The sequence below is a fragment of the Myotis lucifugus genome, unplaced genomic scaffold, assembly GCF_000147115.1.
Source record: "Myotis lucifugus unplaced genomic scaffold, Myoluc2.0 scaffold_49, whole genome shotgun sequence".
Lineage (NCBI taxonomy): Eukaryota > Metazoa > Chordata > Mammalia > Chiroptera > Vespertilionidae > Myotis > Myotis lucifugus.
In genome coordinates, this window is record NW_005871097.1 from 1,752,618 (window position 1) to 1,773,980 (window position 21,363).

Genomic DNA, 21,363 nt, shown 5'->3' on the forward strand with positions numbered 1-21,363 from the left:
TCACCCCCTAAGATTACGCCCCTTGCAACTTCCCATCCATTCTGTTCCTAAGGCCCTAACCCCAGTTAGTCTGCTCCCTTACCTTAGAGAACATGCCAATCCATCACTCCTCCCATTTCTCCCAGTTGATTGGCCCATCTGGCTTCTCTTCCTTCCCTGCCCAGCTTGGATTCTGGGGCTGATTTCTAGACTGCTCTTTTGCCAGCACCCTCAGCTCCCTACCAGCAAACCTTTGGCTGGACTTCCTGACACCGACCCACTACCTGGGCAGCCTCCCATTTCCTCTGACCCCACTCTATGGCTATCATGCTCTAGATCCTTGCTTAGGCCTCCTGCAGTCTCAACGGAATCACCTCCTAAGTGCCAGCTCCATTCATCCACTCCTGGTTTGGTCTGCTCCTTTTCCTTCCAAGCTTCCATTCTGAACAGATGACATGCAAACCTTTCATTTCTATAATAACTTAGTACTTAAAAGTGCTTTAGAATATTTGTTATTTTATTCATAAGAAAATCTCTTATGAGGTGGAAGCTCAAGAATATTGTAGCCAAAAGAAAAATTAAGGTTTATGATGTTATGTGACTTAAGCTCTCCCAGTCTCCAAAGAGTGGAACTGATTGGCCACCATAATAATGTGAATATATTTTATTTCAGTCCATTTGAGACACCTATGCTGTGCCCAATTATTCAACATGCTACTTGTGGGGATGACACACTAATCAAAGACAGATAAAGGGATATCACTGTGAAGGCAGGGGTCACCTCAGGGTCAGTTTTCTACATGCAGCCATCCCAGAAGCACACATTCAGTTGACAACAGCTGAGTCAGAGAGAGAATTGACTCCAATCCAAGAGATGCAGAGAAATCCCATGCAGACTAAGCTGCTCTGTGTCCTCTGTGTGGACCCCCACCATCAAAACCCAACAAATGAAGAGGAGCCATGGCACTGGAAGAGCAACTGAGCCCAGCAATGGTGAATCGGGTAGAGAAGAGAGCAATGTGGAACTTACTGTGGGGACTCCTTCCAGACATAATTAGTATGCATTGGAAGAGAAGACTGGTATGTGATATGCTCACTTCTGAACAAAATAAAATAAATCAGACTGCTCCCCTCCCCATCCCGTGCCATCTAGACATCTACGATGTAATAAAGACCCCAAATACAATCAGGTACAAATCCCAAGGGCTATACAGATAACAATAACATTGAACAAAGACCCAAATTAAATTTAAAAAATTATGAAATATGTGTAAGAAAAACCCAAAGGATATCCCTCTACAAATCTTTCAGCTTCTTGCATAAAAGCTGCTGTATTTCATCTGTATTTGTACACATCCCTAATAAAACAAATATTATCTGCCCTAGGATTGCTCACAACAAAAATGCAAATATTTAGCAAAATAATCACTTACCTTGGAGAAGATCAAAAGGAGATCCTCTAATTTTCCATGTAAATCGCCTGGAGGGCAAATGAAAAATCACTCTTCAGTAGGAAACAAGAAAATGCCCATTTTGTTACAGAATTTTACAAACTGAAATATTGCTAATATAATCCAACCATTCTCGGGGCATTGGGTTTTTACCCTGTGATGATATTAATTCCAGGGTGCTATGGAAACTTTGTCCCCTTTCTATAGAGGACAGCATCCAATATTGCAATTATCTATTCACACCTGCCATTTACACAGTGCTTACCTTAGTCTGTGCCAAGCACTGTATTACAGGTTTACATTAATTATCTTGTTCAGTCCTTATAACCACTTTATCAGATGGATATTATTTTCATTATTCTCATTTTACAAATGAGGCGCAGAGTAGTTAAGTAACTTATGTAAAGTTACCCAACTACCAAGTGTCAGAGCTGGAATTCAAACCCAATTTTATCTCATTTCCAAACTAAAGCCCTCATCGATTATTCTGTAATATAATCTCTAAAGCAGCAATAGTATCTATCCTGGCATTAAACACCCATGTGTTAAAAAAAAAACACACCCATGTGTTTCCTCTATACCCAGTGCATAGCAGGAACTCAATAAATACATTTAATTGCTAAATACATAGCTTTTTAAAGCCATGTTTTAAAGAATATGTTCAGGCAGTTGAATTAGAAACTTAAAAAGTATGAGTAGATGGCTCACATTCTTTTGATGAGACAGTTATAAAAAAATTAAAAGGAAAGCATTGCTTTATAAAACTCAGCCAACTAAGGGAAACCATATGAATATATGAAGCCATTAATTAAAAACAAGAGTGAAAATATGAATATTTAAAAGGCCTACTTGGATAATTATTTCTAGGTAAATATTTATCTTTCATAAGCTCTGATCATAAATATTTACTCTTTGTATCCAACTTAATTACCAAATAGAATTTAATTTGGAAAAAAATTTCCTCAATTTGTTTAAAAACCCACAACCAAATTCAAACAAATATATGCAACAAAATACTCCAATTATAATGGGAATGATAAAATTAAAATACTTATCACCAGCACTTATTCATAAAATGACTGTAATATTAACATTAAGAGCATATTAATACTATTGTATACTTAAATCTCATGATTTCATGTGGTCTCACTCTAAATCTAAAAAATAAAAATGGAAGGACTTTTTACTTATCAGTTAAATATATTTTTTACTTATTTTATTTTCCTAATTGGCTTCAGGGTGATTCATCTTTCAAAGATTTGGATAGACAGAACTGTTGAAGCTCTCATGCTAAAAATGAATTGGTTTCAGCATATTAAGAGTAGAGACTATAAAAACATTTTTAACTTCTACTTGGGCAGCAAACAATAAAAGCCATATCATGGAAAGATAGCTACAGAAAGGTACTTCCACTGCAAACAAAAACATGAGTGCAAAATTGGTTATGATTTATAACATAACTGTAGACTAAAACACCTCCTATATTTCTTGTGTGTGTGTTATCCTTGCACAGAGGCCATGCTAACCTTCTCTGTATCATTCCAATTTTAGTATCTGTGCTGCAGAAGTGAGCATAAAACACCTCCTATATTTCATGCATATTGAGAACCATGTAGCATGTTTAGATGTGCATATAAAATATGCATCTGGAAATTAAGATAATGGTAAAATTACATCACAATTTCTTTCCCTCTCCTACTACTAACTTAAACAGAAGATGTTTTTGAAAATATGAACCTAATTTTAAATTTTATTTTAAATAATGGCCAATTTTTATAAGTTCAATGGGGTTATTAAAAATAGAAAATAATTCCCATGCTATGGGAACCTACTGACCTTGGCTTTTCCTTTTACCAATGGTGCTATGTGAGAAAAGCTTAGAAATAAATGCCCCAAATGCAGGGATCATTAAATGAATGGAACTGTCCCATCAATCTATATTCCCTAATCTTTGTCTCACGATGGAAAATGAAACATCAATCAGAGCAGTACATGATGTGGAGTTAAAATAGCAGATATGCAGCTGGCTCTAACTAGAGGGCCTGATTTTAATCCTGACCCTGTCACTAACCAGCTGAGTAAGCTTGGCATGTTAGACAGATGGTCTCTGTAAGAACTTCTCATTGCTGTGATTCCAGGATTCCATGTCCTCCAATTAATTCATGTCTTCTTCCAGATCCTTTTATCCAAAGATAAGTCACAATGGCACCTGGAGGTATACTGAAAATATGCGGGGACAGGCCCTACTCTGTTTGGCCTATTATATACACTCCGAGAGCAAATCTAGCCCTGGCTCCATAGGCTTCATGCATAGGCATGGCTTCCTAAGTCTCATGACTCCAGATCCTTTGTTTCCATGAAAAGTAAGAGTGGGAGAAGCCTTGAATAAAAGGCCCCCACTACTGAGATGCCTCATCTGCTTGGCAGAGATGTGGTGGCCTGATTAGGTTGGAATTAAACCATTGAAGACTCTTCAAAAACCTGAGTCAAGGCATGTCATGAAGTATGTGCTGCTACATCAAGTCCCTGTCACCACTATCAGATGCTAGAAATGGAAATGGTTTAATTAGATTGTCAAATCCACTTCTACCTGCCAGAGGAAAAGAAACACGGGCTAAAAATTGATTTGGAAAATAACAATCACTGTTTTGTAACCTAAAGGCTTAATTAGAAGTTAAGGGAGTTGCTGTTCCTTCCACGCACTCCATTCTCAGACAGTTGCAAGCATGCTGAGAGCACCAACTGTGTTGAATTTCAATGTGTACTGTTTCTTGAAGCAATATCCTACCAGGCTGGCCTATAGGATAACACAATCTCAATCTTGTTATTTAGAAGAACAAGGAACAGATTTCTGGGACATTCCCACTCTTCTAAAAGCTGCAGAGACCAGTTGGAAAAATCTAAAACAGCAGCCAAAAGCAGAGAAGACTTTAATCTCCACCCTGCCTTGGGCTTTTCTCTTCCCAGCATAAGTGGCATGCAGAGGCCCACCTGGGAAAAGCAACATGGAACAAAGATAACGAGAGCTAGACAGAGGGCAAAGAACACTTATTCCACCCATGGGTGGTTTCTGTATTAAAATGCTGCCTTTATAAAAAGCTGTGGGTTCTTTAATTTCTCACATAATTAATTCCTGCCAGCTGGTATGCAAAACAAAGACAAGATGGGGAACAGTATTATCATGATAGATAACTCTATATTAACACTTTTCCCTTAACACAGTCCAATTTATGCAGTTTTCAAGTTAGGCAAATGACGTGGAACCAAGAGGCTCTAAAATATTAATTTGGCAACTCTGCTCTAAAACTTACCACAGATTGTTATCTCTTTGGTGGGACAAGTTCTTATATGAGTAAAATTTGGCATTTGCTTCATGGCTTCCTTAGTTTCGAACAGTATCTCTAAAACATAATAGGCATGGAGTATCTGTGAGGGCAAAACAGAAGAAAAAGATATGACGAACTAGGAAGAAAGGCATGACTGAATAGAAAGCTATAAAGGTGGAGCATATGAACACATTTCAGGTAGCTGTATTTCAGGACCATCTCTAAATCAGTCTCAAATAGATGATTTCAGCACAGTATCTGGCATATAATAATCCCTCACTAGAGATTTGTAAATTGAATGAATGAATGGTGCCTAGGCCATTTATACGCCCATGCTCTTGACATCACCCATTTACAGAACATTTCTGATTATTCTTGGTCAGTAAATTCCAAGAGAAGCGATGGGAAAAATAGGAGACTCCTTTGCCCTAAGGAAGTGTGCAAATAAATAAATAAAAAGGAGGGTAAGGAGAGAGAATGAGAATGAGAAGTAGAGAAAGACTGATGAAGAGGGGCTGCTTTATATTCGTCTGTAACATCCTGCCACCTGGGATGGAAACCAGGTGCTGCATTCTGAGAGATCTCAAAAGGAAGCCAGGAGTCCCGTGTGTGGCTCAATTGTTGGTACACAGATTGTGTGAGTTTACAGAACAGCAAGGATGTTTGTATTGTACAGTCTAAGTATAAAACATATACAAAACCCAAATAAACCATTTGGATTATCTCCTATTATGACCATTCATTCCATTGCTCTCCTCCAATTAAATTCTTGATGACATCATTGTTTTGGACAGATTTACTCTGTTTTCTCCTCTGGGGTTTTTGTTTGTTTTAAATCCAGTGTGTTGTTCTCCCTTTTTTTAATTATAAAATATTCCAAATACATAAGCCAAAAAGTAATACAGCCAATAAAAATTTAACAGATGTTAACACCATTTTATGGGTCAGGACTATTGGCAGTCCTAATATAGTAGCCACTAGTCCCATGGGGCTACTGACCACTTGAAATGGGGCTAGTTGAAACTGAGATATGCTATAGGCACAAAATACATACCAGATTTCAAAGACTTAGTTTGAAAAAAAGTTAAATGTTGCAGTAAAAACTTTTAACATATTAAAATAATTATATATGCTGGATTAAATAACATATATTATTAAAATTAATTTCTCCTGTTTCTTTTTACCTTTTTAATGGGACTAATTGAAAATTTTAAAATATTTATGTGACTCACATTAAATTTCTATTAGACAGAACTCGTTTAGATTACTGAAGGCTGAGAGAGGGGTCATATCTACATATTGTTCAGTTACTGCTTTGAGTATGGAATTCAGGACACATCGAACCCTTTGGAAGAATCATGGTATCCTGAAATTTCCATTTCCCTAGCTACTAAAATAATAAAATTGTTTTCTATCCCAGACCCCAAAAACATATGATTTAAATTTGGAGAATTTTCATTATTAATTTTGTCCAAAGACAGGAATCAGTATTTGAAGTAATGCGAGAATTAGGAGGAAATAGAAGGACTCCTGGATGTTGATGAGAGGGAGAGACCCATCTTTCCTGTCTATCCAAGAACTGGCAGACTACTAAGGATTTCCCCCACAAAAGAATTCTAAATTCTCAGTTTTCTTTCATGAATCTTGTATCCTCCTGTCCCTAGTTAATAATTGTATTAACTAGACATGGTATATGAAAACTTGGAGAAATAACGTGAGGCCTATTTTCTTGCAGAGAGGATTTAAATTTTCTTTTGCCATCTGGCTAGGAGCACTAGCTGTCTAAGATGATATTTCAATCTCAGGAATTAGAGGATTCAAAACTTTGCTTCAATGCCCAGTCTATTTCTAATTCACTCTTATTCCTAAGGTATGTCCTTAGTGTCCTACCTGAGAATGAGAGTTTTGGGGTAACAGTAGAGAAAATAATGGAGTAGGTACCTCCAAAGCCCATCCCTTCACAGAAACACTTTAAAAATATCAAGCAAAAAAAAAATACTGTCATAATCAACTTTGTCAGAGCTCTGGAAAATAGTCAAAATTTATAATTACCAAGCAAAGGCTAAATCAGGAAAAGGCATCTTAAAAATGGCTCAGTGCAAGCAGGTTGTAAAGGCTAAGACAAATTTGTAAACAGCCTGGCCAAGCAGTGAAGGGGTGTACCATATAGACCCTCTATCCGCAAAGGCTGGGTTTTTCTTTTTTCCCTTTTTTAAATAGCTCCTGGGGTTCAAGGAGATTCTGTCAAAACATTAGCTGAACACAAGCTAAAGGAACAGAAACACCAGAGACCACACACACAATTATACCTAAAAAATATCTATAGAATGCTCCACCCAACAATCACAGACTACACATTTGTTACAAGTGCCCATAGAATATTCCCCAGAATAGTTCAGATGTTGGGCCACAAAGCAAGCCTCAATAGCTTTTATTTTTAATTGAATTTATTGGGCTGTCTTTCTTCAGATTGTATAAATCTTTTGCCTCAATAAATTTTAAAAGATTAGAATCATGCAAAGTATCTTCTCTGACTATAATGAAATGAAACTAAAAGTCAGTAACAGAAGAAAAACTAGAAAATTCACAAATATGTGGAAATCAAACAACATTGTCTTAAACAAATGATGGGTCAAAAAAATCACAAAGGAAATTAGAAAATACTCTGAGATTGCCCTGGCCAGGTAGCTCAGTTGGTTAGAGCATCATCCTGATACACCAAGGTTGCGGGTTCAATCCCCGATCAGGGCACAAGAATTAATCAATGAATGCATAAATAAGGGGAACAACAAATCTCTCTCTCTCTCCTCTCTCTCTCTCTCTCTCTCTCTCTCTCTCTCTCTCTCTCTCTCTCTCCACATAAATTTTTAAAAAGAAAATAACTTTGAGATGAATATGAAAACACAATATATCAAAACTTATGGGATAAAGCAAAAGTGATGATTTCAAATGAAAAGTCTCACTTAACACTAAGGAGTTAGAAAAATAAGAGCAAACTAAACTAAAAACTAGCTGAAGGAAGAAAATAAGGATCAGAGTACAGATAAATTAAATAGAGAACAGAAAATCAATAGGGAGAATCAACAAAACCAAAAGCTGATTCTTTGTAAAGTTCAATAAAATTCAAAAACCATTAGCTACCTTGACCAAGAAAAAAATAGTGAAAATGCAAATAACTATAATCAGAAATGAAAGTGGGGACATCCCCACTGACCTTAAAGAAATAAAAAGAGCCCTGATCAATGTGGCTCAGTTGGTTGGAGCATTGTCCCATACACAGATAGGTCTCGGGTTCGATTTCCAGTCAGGATATAGGTTGCGGGTTGGGGCACATACAGGAGGCAACCAATCAGTGTTTCACACCTCCACACCTCTCTCTCTATCTCTCTCTCTCTCTCTCTCTCTCTCTCTCTCTCTCTCTCTCTCATCAATGAAAGCATGTCCTCGGGTGAGAATTTTAGAAAATAAATAAAGAGAATTATGAGACTATCATGAACAATTGTACACAAATAAATTAGATAACTTAGATAAAATGGACAAAATCTTAGAAACATACAAATTACCAAACCTGACTCAAGAAAAAAACAGAAAATACAAACAGATCTAGAACAAGTAGAGATTGAATCACTAATCAAAAACCTCCTAACAAATAAAAATCCAAGACCAGGCAGCTTTATTGGTGAACTCTACTAAACATTTAAAGAATTAACACCAATCCTTCTCAAACTCTTGCAAAAAAAAAAGAAAAAGAAAGAAAAGAAAAGAAAAGAAAAGAAAAGAAAAGAAAAGAAAAGAAAAGAAAAGAAGGAAGGAAGGAAGGAAGGAAGGAAGGAAGAAAGAAAGAAAGAAAGAAAGAAAGAAAGAAAGAAAGAAAGAAAAGGAAATAATTCCTAAATCATTCTATGAGGTCAGTACTACCCTGATACCAAAGCCAGGTAAAGACATCATAAGAAAACACAGATCAATATCCCTTATGAATAAAATGCAAATCCTCACAAAATACCAGTAAATCAAATCCAACAGAATTTTAAAAGAATTATACACTATGAACAAATGGGGTTTATTCCAGGAATACAAGTGTAGTTCAACATATGAAAGTTAATTAATGTAATATACCATATTAATAGACAATGTGCTGCTTGCATAAGGATAGACACATACACCAATGGAATAAAACTGGGAGTCCAGCAATAAATCCATACATCTATGGCTTATTAATTTTTGACAAGGGTACCAAGGCCATTCAATGAGGGAAAAAGACTTTTCAACAAAAGACTCTGGAACAACTGCATACTCATATGCAAAGAATGAAGTTGGACAGAAATTAACTGAAGTTGTACACAAACAGGTAGCTAATGGTTTTTGAAATTTGTTGAACTTTACAAAGAATCAATGAAAATGGTTCATTGACCTAAATGTAAGAGCTACAGCTATACAATTTTTAAAAGAAAACATAGGGGTAAATCTTCATGACCTTGGATTTGGCAAGGAATTCTCAGATATGACACCAAACGCACAAGTAACCAAAGAAAAAAAATAGATAAGTTGGACTTCATCTAATTTAGAAAATTTTGTGAATCAAAGGACATTATCAAAAAAGTGAAAAAGCCCAGCTGGTGTTACCCAATGGTTGAGCATAGACCCATGAACCAGGAGGTCATGGTTTGATTCCCCATCAGGGCACATGCCCAGGTTGCAGGCTTGATCCCCAGTGGGGGCGGGGCATGCAGGAGGCAGTCAATTGATGATTCTCTCTCATCATTGATATTTCTCTCTCTTCTCCCTTCCTCTCTGAAATAAATATATATATATGTCAAAAGACAACCTTAAAATGGGAGAAAATATTTGCAAACCATGTATCTGATAAGGGATTTGTATCCAGAATATATAAAGAACTCCTACAACTGAATAATAAATAGAGAAATAATCTGATTTTAAAGAAGGCAATGGATCTGAATAGACGTTTCTCCAAAAAATGTATAAAAATGTCCAATAAACATGAAAAGGTGCTCAACATCTTTAGTCATCAGGGAAATGCAAATCAAAACCACGAGGAGATACCACCTCACACACAGCTAAGATGGTTATAATAAAAATTAAAAGAAACAGAAAATAATAAGTGCTGGCAGAATAACTGGAGAAATTTGAACCCTCATGCATTGCTGGTAGGAATGTAAAATGGTGCAGTTGCAGAAAATGGTTTAGAAATTCCTCAAAAATGAAAACAGAGTAACCATATGACCCAGCAATTCCACTCCTAGGTAGGTATAGACTCAAGAGAAATAAAAACATATGTTCATGCAAAAACTTATACATATGTTCATAGCAGCATTGTTCATAATAGCCAAAAGGTAGAAAAAAATCAAAAGTCCATCTATTGATAAATTGATAAACAAAAATAGTATAGCCATACAATAGAATATTAGTCAGCCATAAAAGTAAAAGAAGTAACTAAACATGCTGAGACATGAATGAGCCTTAAAAACATCATGCTAGATGAAAGAAGTCAGACACAAAAAGCCATATATTATATGATTTCATTTGTATGAAATATCTGGAATAGACAAATACATAAAGACAGAGTGTATAATAGTGGTTGCCAGGGGTGGGGGAGAAAGGAATGGTAATGGGTATGACACTTCTTTTTGGGTGATGAAAACGTTCTGGAATTAGCTATTGGTATTGGTTGCACAATCTTGTGAGTATATTAAAAACCACTAAATAATATACTTTAAATGGTGAATTTTATGGTGAATTATATCTCAGAAAAAGAAAAAGGAAATGCCATAAGCAATGGACAGAGAGGAGGTTTCTGTGTACCTGAGGATACTTCTTTCAGTGGGTTAAGCAAAGCGCAGGGTAGCTTTCACTTGATGTGAAGGTTTTCCCCAAGGGAATGCATTTCTGCTGTAGTGTTTTCATTCACTCATTCAACAAATAGTCATTGAACACTTTATGTACAAGAATCAAGGCAGTATATATACTTCCACTTACCTGCTGCTTCTTAAAGGCCTCAATCATTATAGTAAGAGAATTAGTATTGAGTGGAAATTGCAGCCGAGGACCACTATACGATTCTGGGACCTCTATTATCCCTATACATTCCTGTCTACCCCTGTCGTCCTGGGGGGCGCAACCAAACAGCCGATTTACTAAAGCTGGAAAAAACAGAAAGGGTGGCAAAAATCAACATTCCCATACTTAAATACCTTCTTGAATGTCTAGCCCATGTAAGACACTGTGCTAAATGTTATGAATACCGTGATATCCCACATATAACCATGAGGAATGATTTGTTCTGAAACCAGTAGGTACATGCACAAGAATCACCATCATCCCTTCCTGGGTGGACATTTTACCAAATCAGTAAGTTCATCAGTAGGGAATGGAGGGATAAGCACAGGGAAAACTGATCACTCACGGTATTTTGATGCTTTGAAGCTCTAACGCTACATTTTTTTTGTCTATTCTTACATCTCAGATTTTTACAAATAGTGTTGAAAACATAACAATGCATTATATTTGGTTTAAATATCTGCTACTATTCATGATATACAGAAAATTAAACTGCAACATTTAATTTTCCCCGTTAAACACTTCAAATTTTACTTAGCTGTAATTGATTTGTCTCCCTCTTCACATAAAAACAAATTTTCTGACATGATTTTCTTTTTGGTAACAAAACAGATAAAGTAAGATGACAAACCATCGGCACAAATTCCAAAGGCCCTCTCTCTCAGAGACACAACTGTTCATTTCAGTAGATGCTGAGATCCAGTGTCCCTTTCTTGCTAGATTGCCCATAAAATGATCAGCTCAAGAACAGAAATCCGGCCAAATCAGGTGGGTAAAGATGAAAGGGGATATCGTAGTTTGATTTTAACAGTGATCCCAATTCTCTATCCCAAACTCTGACCATGCCCTTTTTAATGTGATTTTGAAGATTCTATTTCCCCAGCCCTTGAAGCTGGTTTGTGACTTGTGTTGGCCTAAAGAAAGTGGTGGAAGTGTTACATACCAGTTCCAAGCCAAGGCCTCACAAGGACTTGTTTGTTTCCATGCTCTCGCTTTTGAAACCACGCCACTACTATGAAGCCCTGGCTAGCCTACTGAGAGCTCCAACACCATGGGGAGCAGAGCTGAGTCACCCGAGCCAAGGCCGTCCTAGATCAGCCACCATCCCGCAGACCTCCAGACACAAACGAAGCGAACTCCACCCAAAACCCAAAAGACTGCCAAATCAAGACTAAGAACAGCAGACGTGCTCGGCTAATCTGTAGACTGATGAGCAAAAAGAAATGTTTATTACATGCCACTGAACTATTGTGGTTGTTTAATACACAGTATTATTATAGTAACAGATAAGTGATACAGAGGATGATGACATACTTTTCAATTCATTAACACTCAATTGCTACTAAGGTCATTAATCAGAAGTTGTCTGCAAGCAGTTTCTATCATTTTGAATATTTAGAGTAGACATGTTTGCCAGGTGGGTACTGGAAATATTGGGAGGAACACTTTGTAAAGTATATAAGGCTGGGCAAAAGTAGGTTTATTGTTATTCATATGGAAAAATATATAATACAAGAATAAAAATACTGTTTTATGTACTGACAACTATAAACCTACTTTTCCCACCCCTGTATGACTGTCTAACCAGTATGCTATACTTCTGAAATGAATACAAAATGATATTGAATATAAACTGTAATTGAAAAAGAAAAAAAATATATATATATAGTACCTGGTCTGATAGGACATTTTGGCTAATGTTGGAAGCAAGAACAAAAGTTAAAACAACACTTCCACACACTCTGCCCCACTCCCACTTCTAGCAGTTTCTGATTAAACCTATTCTATGTATAGTAGCTTTGGCTATCTACCTGTGGGAGGGGACTGATATGAAAAAGCAGACTCGAACTGATGTGTGGAGTCTCTCCATCAAGTCCTATGAATTGCTTTTGAGCAACTAAAGCAATAAGACACAGAAAAGATCTGCTTCCAGGTCACCTCTTACCTTTGGAACACCCAGAGTCCTCGACATACTCTGTGCCTCAGAATAAAACCATTGATCTTCAAATGTGAAGTGTAGTTGTATCCCTAAATATACCTTACTTAGGGGTCAGAGCACTTTTGCCAAATAGGTGTAGGTAGAGCTTGTCTGGGACCCTCCTACCAAAGAGGGCCATTAGAGAGCAACCTACAGTAATGTACAGCATGGTGACTCTAGTTAACAATACTCTAGCAGTGGTCGGCAAACTGCAGCTCGCGAGCCACATACGGCTCTTTGGCCCCTTGAGTGTGGCTCTTCCACAAAATACCACTTGTGGGTGCGCACGTACAGTGCAATTGAAACTTCGTGGCCCATGTGCAGAAGTCGGTATTTTGTGGAAGAGCCACACTCAAGGGGCCAAAGAACCACATGTGGCTTGCGTGCCGCAGTTTGCCAATCACTGCTCTAGTGTATATTTCCTGCAAAGAGAGTACATTTTATTTATTTATTTAATCATTCATTTATATTTTATTATTTTATTTTTAATATATTTTATTGATATCAGAGAGGAAGGGAGAGGGAGAGAGGGAGAGAGAGAGAGAGAGAGAGAGAGAGAGAGAGAGAGAGAGAGATCAATGATGAGAATCATTGATTGGCTGCTCGTCTTCTACTGGGGATTGAACCCGCAACCCAGGCATGTGCCCTTGGCCAGAATCAAACCAGGGATGCTTCAGTCCACAGGCTGTTGCTTTATTCACTGATCCAAACCAGCTAGGGCAAGTTCTCAACACACACACATAAAATTGTAACTAAGTGAGGTGGTGTGAATAAGTTAACTAACTTTATGGTGGTAATCATTTCACAATAAATACATAAATAAAACTATAACATTGTACACTGTAAACTTATACAATATTATATGTCATTTATATTTCAATAAAGCTGGAAAAATATTTAAATAAAATCAACCTACAGCAGCAATCTATAAGTTTCTTTTTCTGCTATATACAATAATTAAATCAATATGATTCTAGCACTCTATAATTGTGAGATGTATAAGAGAATAGATGGCTCAGAAATATGTCTTATTACACATTTTTAAAATAAATATATTATGAAGGAGGTACTACAAATCATGGTGAAAAGATAAATTATGAATGTCTGGGAAAAATTGGTTAACTCATTTGAAATTTTCTTTGTAGTTGTATTTTTTAATTGTTCTCAATCACTAGGCATCAAAATTTCCTTTTTTAGTTTAATATGAAAACATTCAAAATTTATAAAGTGTTAAATTTTTTAAAAGTCAAACCATTAAAAAATCTAAAAATACAGGCATAGCAATCACATTTTAAATATTTCAGGGCCTTCTAAGTTTAAAAGCAGAAGGATTCACAAAGAAAAATATATTTAGATTTAAAAAGAAACATATTTTAAATAATTAATGGATGAAAATTTTCTAAATCTGACAAAAATATAAATTTAGATATCAAGAAGCTCAAAAAGCCCATGCAGGATAAGTAAAAATTAAACCTTACCAAGGCACGTTATGGTTAAAATGCTATTTTCCAATGTTACTTAGGTTAGGCTTTTTTCTTCCCTACCTCCTTCAGGTGATTATGTTATCATTTGTAATATAGTCATGTTCATTTGTCACAGTGTGTATTCCATTTTGGGAACATATACACACATATAGTACACTTTCTGTTTTTAATTATATTTTTAGGGATGTGAAACATTATCATGGTTTTAAGAGTCAGAACTACAAAAAGGTACACTCAGAGACATGTCACTCTCCCCTCATCCCTTTACCCAATCCTCATTCTCCCATTCCTTCTTTCCTGCTCCCACCCATCTCCCCAATTACCTGTATGTAAACAATGTCATTACTTTCTTGTTTATCCTGTAGGTTTAGTCTGTATTTATGATTTCTTAAACAGGATAGAGAAACCACTAATCTAAAGAAAAAAATTGTACTACAATGAAATAAAAAATTTGTTAATGAAAAAAGACCTTTTAAAGACTGGGATGGGGTAATAAAAGACAAAGACTAGGAGAAGATATTTGCAATACATTCACCTAACAAAGATCAATGTTCTTATTATTAGAATACTTAGAAAATTCACACAAATTGCTAAGAAAAAGACAGGCAAAAAACTGGATCAGGCACTTCACTGAGCAGGATGTGCATGTGACTGATAAACATACAAAAACGGTGAGCAATTTCACTTCTCACCAGGGAAATGCACATTAAAGTGGAAATGTGATACCACTACATACTCACCAAATGGTTAAAATGAAAAGGAGACACAATTACAAGTGTTGGTGAGGCTATGGAACAACTGGGACTTTCATACACTGGTGGCAGTATCACTTGGTACAACTTTGTAAAACTCTGTCAGTATCTAATAAAGCTGAACATATGCATGCCCTATAATCCATCTTCTACTCCTGAGTTGTGGTATATCTTTATAGTAATGATCCCCATTGAAACATGCCTCCTTGTATCCATATCCCTTTACAATATAATGCTGCTGCTGCTCCCTGCAAGAGATGGAGCTTTCCTACCCCCTTTGAATCTGCAGCTGGCCTTGTGACATGCTTTGACAAACAGAAGATGGCAGAACTGATTTTGTGTGTGTTCCAGAGCATAGACCTTAAAAGGCCTTGCAGTTTATGCCTTTGATCTCTTGGAATCCAGCTGCCATGTAAAGAAATTCAGGATATCCTGTTGGACAGACAGGCTGCATGAAGAGATTTAAGGTGTCCAAGTTCATAGCTAACACCAAAAAGTCCCAGGCATGTAAAACCATTTGGACCTTCCTGTGCCACCCAGCTGGCTTGAGTGAGCCCAACTGATACCATCTGAAACAACGACAAGTCATTATCCCCACTGAGCCCTGTTCAAATGCCTGACCCACAGAATCATAAGCAATAAAATGGCTATTGTTTTAAAGCCACCAAATTTTGGGGTGGTTTGTTATGTAGCAAAAGATAACTGAAAATGAGTACTTAACAAAAGAAAAGAATACATATGTTTACCAAAATGGACATGTACAAGAATATGCATAGCAGTAAGTAACATTTAAATTACCAAAACTGAAAACAACTCAAAAGTCTATAAACAGTAGAATGAATAAATTTTGGCATATTAATAAATATGGAATATTATTCAGCAATAAGAATGACCAAACTGCATCAACATAGATGACTCTCACAAATACTATAAGTTATGTAAAAGAAGCCAGACTCAATGTTCTATGCTTCCATTTAATTAGAGAATCTCAAAAATAAGCAAAATTAATCTGGGATGTAGAAGTGAGAAAAATAGTGATGAGGGGGGTGGGTAATGGAGAGGACAATGAGGATTCTGTAGTTTTAATAATGTTTTATTTCTTGTTCTGGGTGCAGGTTACAAGGGTTTGTTTACTTTCAGAAAATCTATTGTCATATACTTATGATTTGTGTACTTTTCTGTAAAGTTTACACAAGAAAATTAAGCCACTGTCCCTTCTTTGATAAAATTTTAAATATATTTTTAAATCACCAGCAGAATTTTGTAAATATAATTTTTTTTAAATCAGAGACTGAATAAATATACCTAGGCTGGAACCCAGCCACCTGTGACTATGAATCTCCATAAGCAATTCTGATGCATAGGCTGAACAGAAATATTAGGTCATTAGCAGAAAGAATGCTGCTTCATTTCATCATTATTATATTTCCTCTCAAAAATATTTTTGACAAAGAACATGAAATAACTCTCTTTCTTTTAGATAATTGCAATTATCTAAAAGAAAGAAAATGCCAAAATACCTACTTCCACCCACTCCCACTCCTCGAGTTTGGCTATTCCACCATTCAAAAAGCTTCCATAGATCATTAAACACTTTAATTAGTTTCATACATATGTACTTAGCTCAAAGCATCCATTAAACCACCATTCTTTTGCCACTTTGACGGGTGTTCACTAAATTATTTAAAATATGCTCTTAGATACCATAAACAGTTTAAATTAGAATAAAAAAATGGTTGCCCCAAATTGAAGAAAAAAGTTTTAAAGTCTAGCATCTACCTTGTAAATAACAGACAGATCTTAATTTGAAGGAGAAATACATGCATTGTGAAAAACTATTATTTTAAAATCATTTTTTAACCATATCTATGTTGTCTGTCTCTAGACATCTATGCAGAAGACAGAGACATGATGGAGCCAACTGTATTTAATCCACCATTTTCCCAAGATCTGTTTCATAAAATACTCAAGATATTTTTATCTCTCAGCACAAAAGTTTCATGTAAAGCATGGCTTGTGTAGTTCATTGGCTGAGCAATGACCTATGAACCAGGAGGTCACAGTCCAATTCCTGGTCAGGTCACATGCGCAGGTTGCAGGCTTAATCTCAAGTGTTGGGCAATTGATCAATTATTCTCTCTCATCTTTGATGTTTCTATCTCTCTCTCCCTTCCTCTCTGAAATCAATAAAAATATTTTTTAAAGTTTCATGGATAAAAAATAAGATCCTCCTTACTATACTACTACTGTACATCAATAAATGGTGCTTCAGAGAAGGTATTAAACAAATCAACATTGAATGAAGCCTAATTCAGTTTTTTGAAAGTGAAAGGATTAAATAAATGGTTCTCAACCTTCTGGCCCTTTAAATACAGTTCCTCATGTTGTGACCCAACCATAAAATTATTTTCGTTGCTACTTCATAACTGTAATGTTGCTACTGTTATGAATCGTAATGTAAATATCTGATATGCAGGATGGTCTTAGGCGACCCCTGTGAAAGGGTCGTTCGACCGCCAAAGGGGTCACGACCCACAGGTTGAGAACCGCTGGATTAAATGGTCAATTTAGTTGATACCCATCAGAGAGGAAAAAAGCCACCTAAACTAATTTCACAGTTGTTTGGTGTCACATAGACAAGACAGGTGGGCATCTTTTTTTTTTTTAGAATGATAAATATCCTCGAATTTAATAAGAGGGAAAAAGAAATTTTTTCTTATTTTAAAACAAATGACAAGAAAGCATTTACAGTACAAAAGCTCAAAATAAAAATTCTCTAAAACAGATGCTAATATTCATAGAAACTTAATACATAATAAAGGTATTACCACACATCAACAGAGAGAAAACTGACCACAAATAAAAAGGGTTATCGCTCTAGCCAGTTTGGCTCAGTGGGTAGAGCACTAGCAGGTGGGCATCTTTTAAATTATTTAGTGTTCTCCTATCTTCAGAGTTTACATCCCTTGATGAGGACAATTCAATATTTAATGAGTGCTTTTCAAAAGACTAAAATTTTACTTACTTGGATCTTTCTCTTGTATATGTACGTAGTTTTCCAACATGAAGGAAAAGAAATTGGATAACTGGATAAAATAAAAACACATTAATCAATGAATGAACCCCAAATAGCTACTGTAATAAATGCTATTGGTGTTTCATGTAAGTCCCCTTTAACCTTCTAGGGCACTCATCTCCCAGCTGCACTAGGTCCCATCTCTACTTGCCCACCTCCTCCCAAGGACTGCCCTTGGTAGATGAGAGGTACCTTCCCTAGAGTTGCATAGGATTTCATATATCTGTCCTCCTGGGAGGCTGCCCATAGAAAATGACTAACTGAAGCAAGGGTATTGCAGCCTAGATCCCCAGTTCCCTTGCCACTGGGTGGGATAAACCATGACGCACTTCAAAGCTCCAAATGGGATCAGGCTGAGGTCAAGCTTCTTCAGAAACCATAGTTTTGCCTAGTTTCTTGCCCTGTCCAATCTTGTTTTCCTCACTTCCTTATAGATTTTTCCTGAGAACACTCTTAGAAAATCACTTGTACCAGAATCCTTGTCTCAGATTCTGCTTTTAGGAAACCAACCTAACTCGGCTACTAAATTTTGTTCATTATGATCTCTTATTTTCCTTTTGGTAGTGAGATGAAGAGTTAAGGGATACTCTTAAATGTCAAATATATTTGGGAAATTAAATAAGGAAAGATAGAGGGAGGGAGAGATGGAAATCCACCAGCATTCCAACCATCACCATGAGGTGTGAAAGGGGTCCCAGCTGCTACCTGCCACCTCCCCCTATACCAGTGATGGCGAACCTTTTGAGCTCGGCGTGTCAGCATTTTGAAAAACCCTAACTTAACTCTGGTGCTGTGTCACATATAGAAATTTTTTGATATTTGCAACCATAGTAAAACAGAGACTTATATTTTTGATATTTATTTTATATATTTAAATGCCATTTAACAAAGAAAAATCAACCAAAAAAATGAGTTCACATGTCACCTCTGACACACGTGTCATAGGTTCGCCATCACTGACCTAGATGCTGCCTCTATGCCTACCAATTATCTGCAAAAACCTGCATTAATACAGCACAAATAACTTCTCCAAGCCCTGTCACCCATAAAGAGTGACCACTAAGGAACCTTTTCAACCTGGGAGTAGGTCTGGGAGTTCAGAGAAGGCTTTCCACACAAATATCAAAATGTGTAAGTTTAACACTGTTGATGGGTTTGTCAACAGTTAATAGAAACCACAATGAAATACCACTGCACCCACACTAGGATGGCTATAATAAAGAAGACAGATAATAACAAGTGTTGTCAAAGATGTGGCAAAATTGGACCCCTCATACACTGCTGGGGGGATGTAAATGGTGCAGCTGTTTGGGAAAACAATTTAGCAATTACTCAAAAAGTTAAACACAGAGTTACCAGATGACCCAACAATTCCACTTCTAGGTATAAACCCAAGAGAATATGTTCCCATAAAATCTTGCACACAAATATTCATAGCAGCATTATTTATAATAGCCAAAAAGTAGAAACAACTTAAATGATCTATCCACTGAGAAATGAATAAACAAAATGTGTGAAATCCATACAATGGAATATTATCCATAAAAAGGAATGAAGTACTGATATACACTACAATAAGAATGAACATTGAAGATATTATGCTAAGTGAAAGAAGTCAGACACAAAAGGATCACATTTTCTGTGATTCCATTTATATGAAATGGTGAGAAAAGGCAAACTCATAAAGACAGAAAACAGATTAGTGGTTGCCAGGAGCTGGGAAGAAGGGGAAATGGGGAGTGACTGCTAATGACTATAGATGTGTGTTTTTTTTGGGGGGGGGGTGATAAAAATGCTCTATAATTTATTGTGGTGATGGTTACAATTTTGGGTATATACTAAAGGCCATTAAATTTTACACTTTAACTGAACTGTATCTCAATAAATCTGTTATAAAAAGAGTCAATATTAAAGAATGTACTAAAACTAGAATGTGTGCATATAAAGCATACCAATTTGAGAGCTCACTCTACCTTTATACTCATTACTACATTCCACAGTGCTTAAAAGGACAGCTCACACTGTGAGCTTCTAATCAAGGCAAAGGGAAAATCTGATTGAATCATAGTATATCATTTTTATAACTGCCAAGAATAAATCCAGCAATGTCTTTGATACTTTTGGAAATTTTCTTAATTATTTTTAAAGATAATGTAATAAATTTACATATAAATATGATTGTTGAAAACTACAAACAATACAGAATGAAAATGAGAATTCCTCTCCCATCCACTCCCACTCCTGTCCCCAGAAATAATCACTGGAAACACTTCACAGCATAGCTTTTCCCAGACTTCTGCTGTATGTTTAATTTTCTTTCATATATATGGGATAAAACTCTACATTCTGTTCTACAAACTGATTTTTTTCATTAACAATAACATTGGACATCTTTCTAAGATATTTTTATTACTAAAAAGTACTTTTTTCATCAATAAGCATTAAAGTTTAATTTATATATTGTTTTTTTGCAAGCTTGAAAAAAGCCTTCCTCACCCATCTATATATTCTTCTAGAACTTTCATAGGTTCGTTCCCAGGAAATTCTTCCAGTTTTTAACACCATAAAGTGTTGTTGTTTTTTCTTCATAAAGTAACAACTTCCTACTGGGACACGTCCCCAAAAATAGAAGAAGGCCATTTTTATTAGTCAGCTAGGTATCTGGCAGCCCTCTTAAAAATGTGAACTTCAGAATTGAAAAATACCATCCTCATCCCAAATCATACGCCCTCTCTCAACAGCTAGTTCCAAGACAATGTCACTATATCTTCTATTAAAGCCTTTCACTAAGGTTTCTCAGTTTAAAATGGTCCCAACCAGTCATTCTTTCAATAACAAGGGGTAAAGAGAAGCAGTTTATCACCACCAAGCCAGCCATGCAAGAAATGCTAAAGGGACTGTTGTAAAAGAAGAAATATCAAGCTCAGAAAGAAAACAGCCACACACACACAAAAAAAAGAAATGGCTACAAACAAGTACCTTTCAATAATAACTTTAAATGTAAATGGACTAAATGCTCCAAATAAAAGACACCGAGTGGCTGAATGGATAAAAAAACATGACCCATACATCTGCTGTCTACAAGAGACCCACCTCATTGGAAAGGACTCACACAGACTGAAAGTGAAGGGATGGAAAAATATCTTTCACGCAAATGGAAAGGAAAAGAAAGCTGGGGTAGCAATACTTATATCTGACAAAATACATCTCAAAGTGAAGGCCATAACCAGAGATAAGGAAGG

At 36.2% G+C, this 21,363-nt stretch overlaps 1 protein-coding gene and 1 non-coding gene across 2 annotated transcripts in view; both read right to left on the minus strand.

The window, feature by feature from the left end:
* Positions 1 to 20,106, minus strand: part of PPEF1 (protein phosphatase with EF-hand domain 1) — a 56,882-nt gene extending 36,776 nt beyond the window's left edge. Inside the window, exons 1-5 of the mRNA XM_014455677.2 lie at positions 20,095 to 20,106; positions 18,071 to 18,131; positions 10,751 to 10,914; positions 4,742 to 4,856; positions 1,413 to 1,459 (exon numbers count right to left, since the gene is read on the minus strand). Coding sequence (XP_014311163.2) covers positions 1,413 to 1,459; positions 4,742 to 4,856; positions 10,751 to 10,914; positions 18,071 to 18,131; positions 20,095 to 20,106 — 399 coding nt within the window. The remainder of the gene's footprint in view (positions 1 to 1,412; positions 1,460 to 4,741; positions 4,857 to 10,750; positions 10,915 to 18,070; positions 18,132 to 20,094) is intronic.
* LOC111825990 lies at positions 2,899 to 3,005 on the minus strand. The gene has a single exon (XR_002829228.1). It is a non-coding gene; the product is annotated as a U6 spliceosomal RNA (small nuclear RNA).
* Positions 20,107 to 21,363: the final 1,257 nt, after the last annotated feature.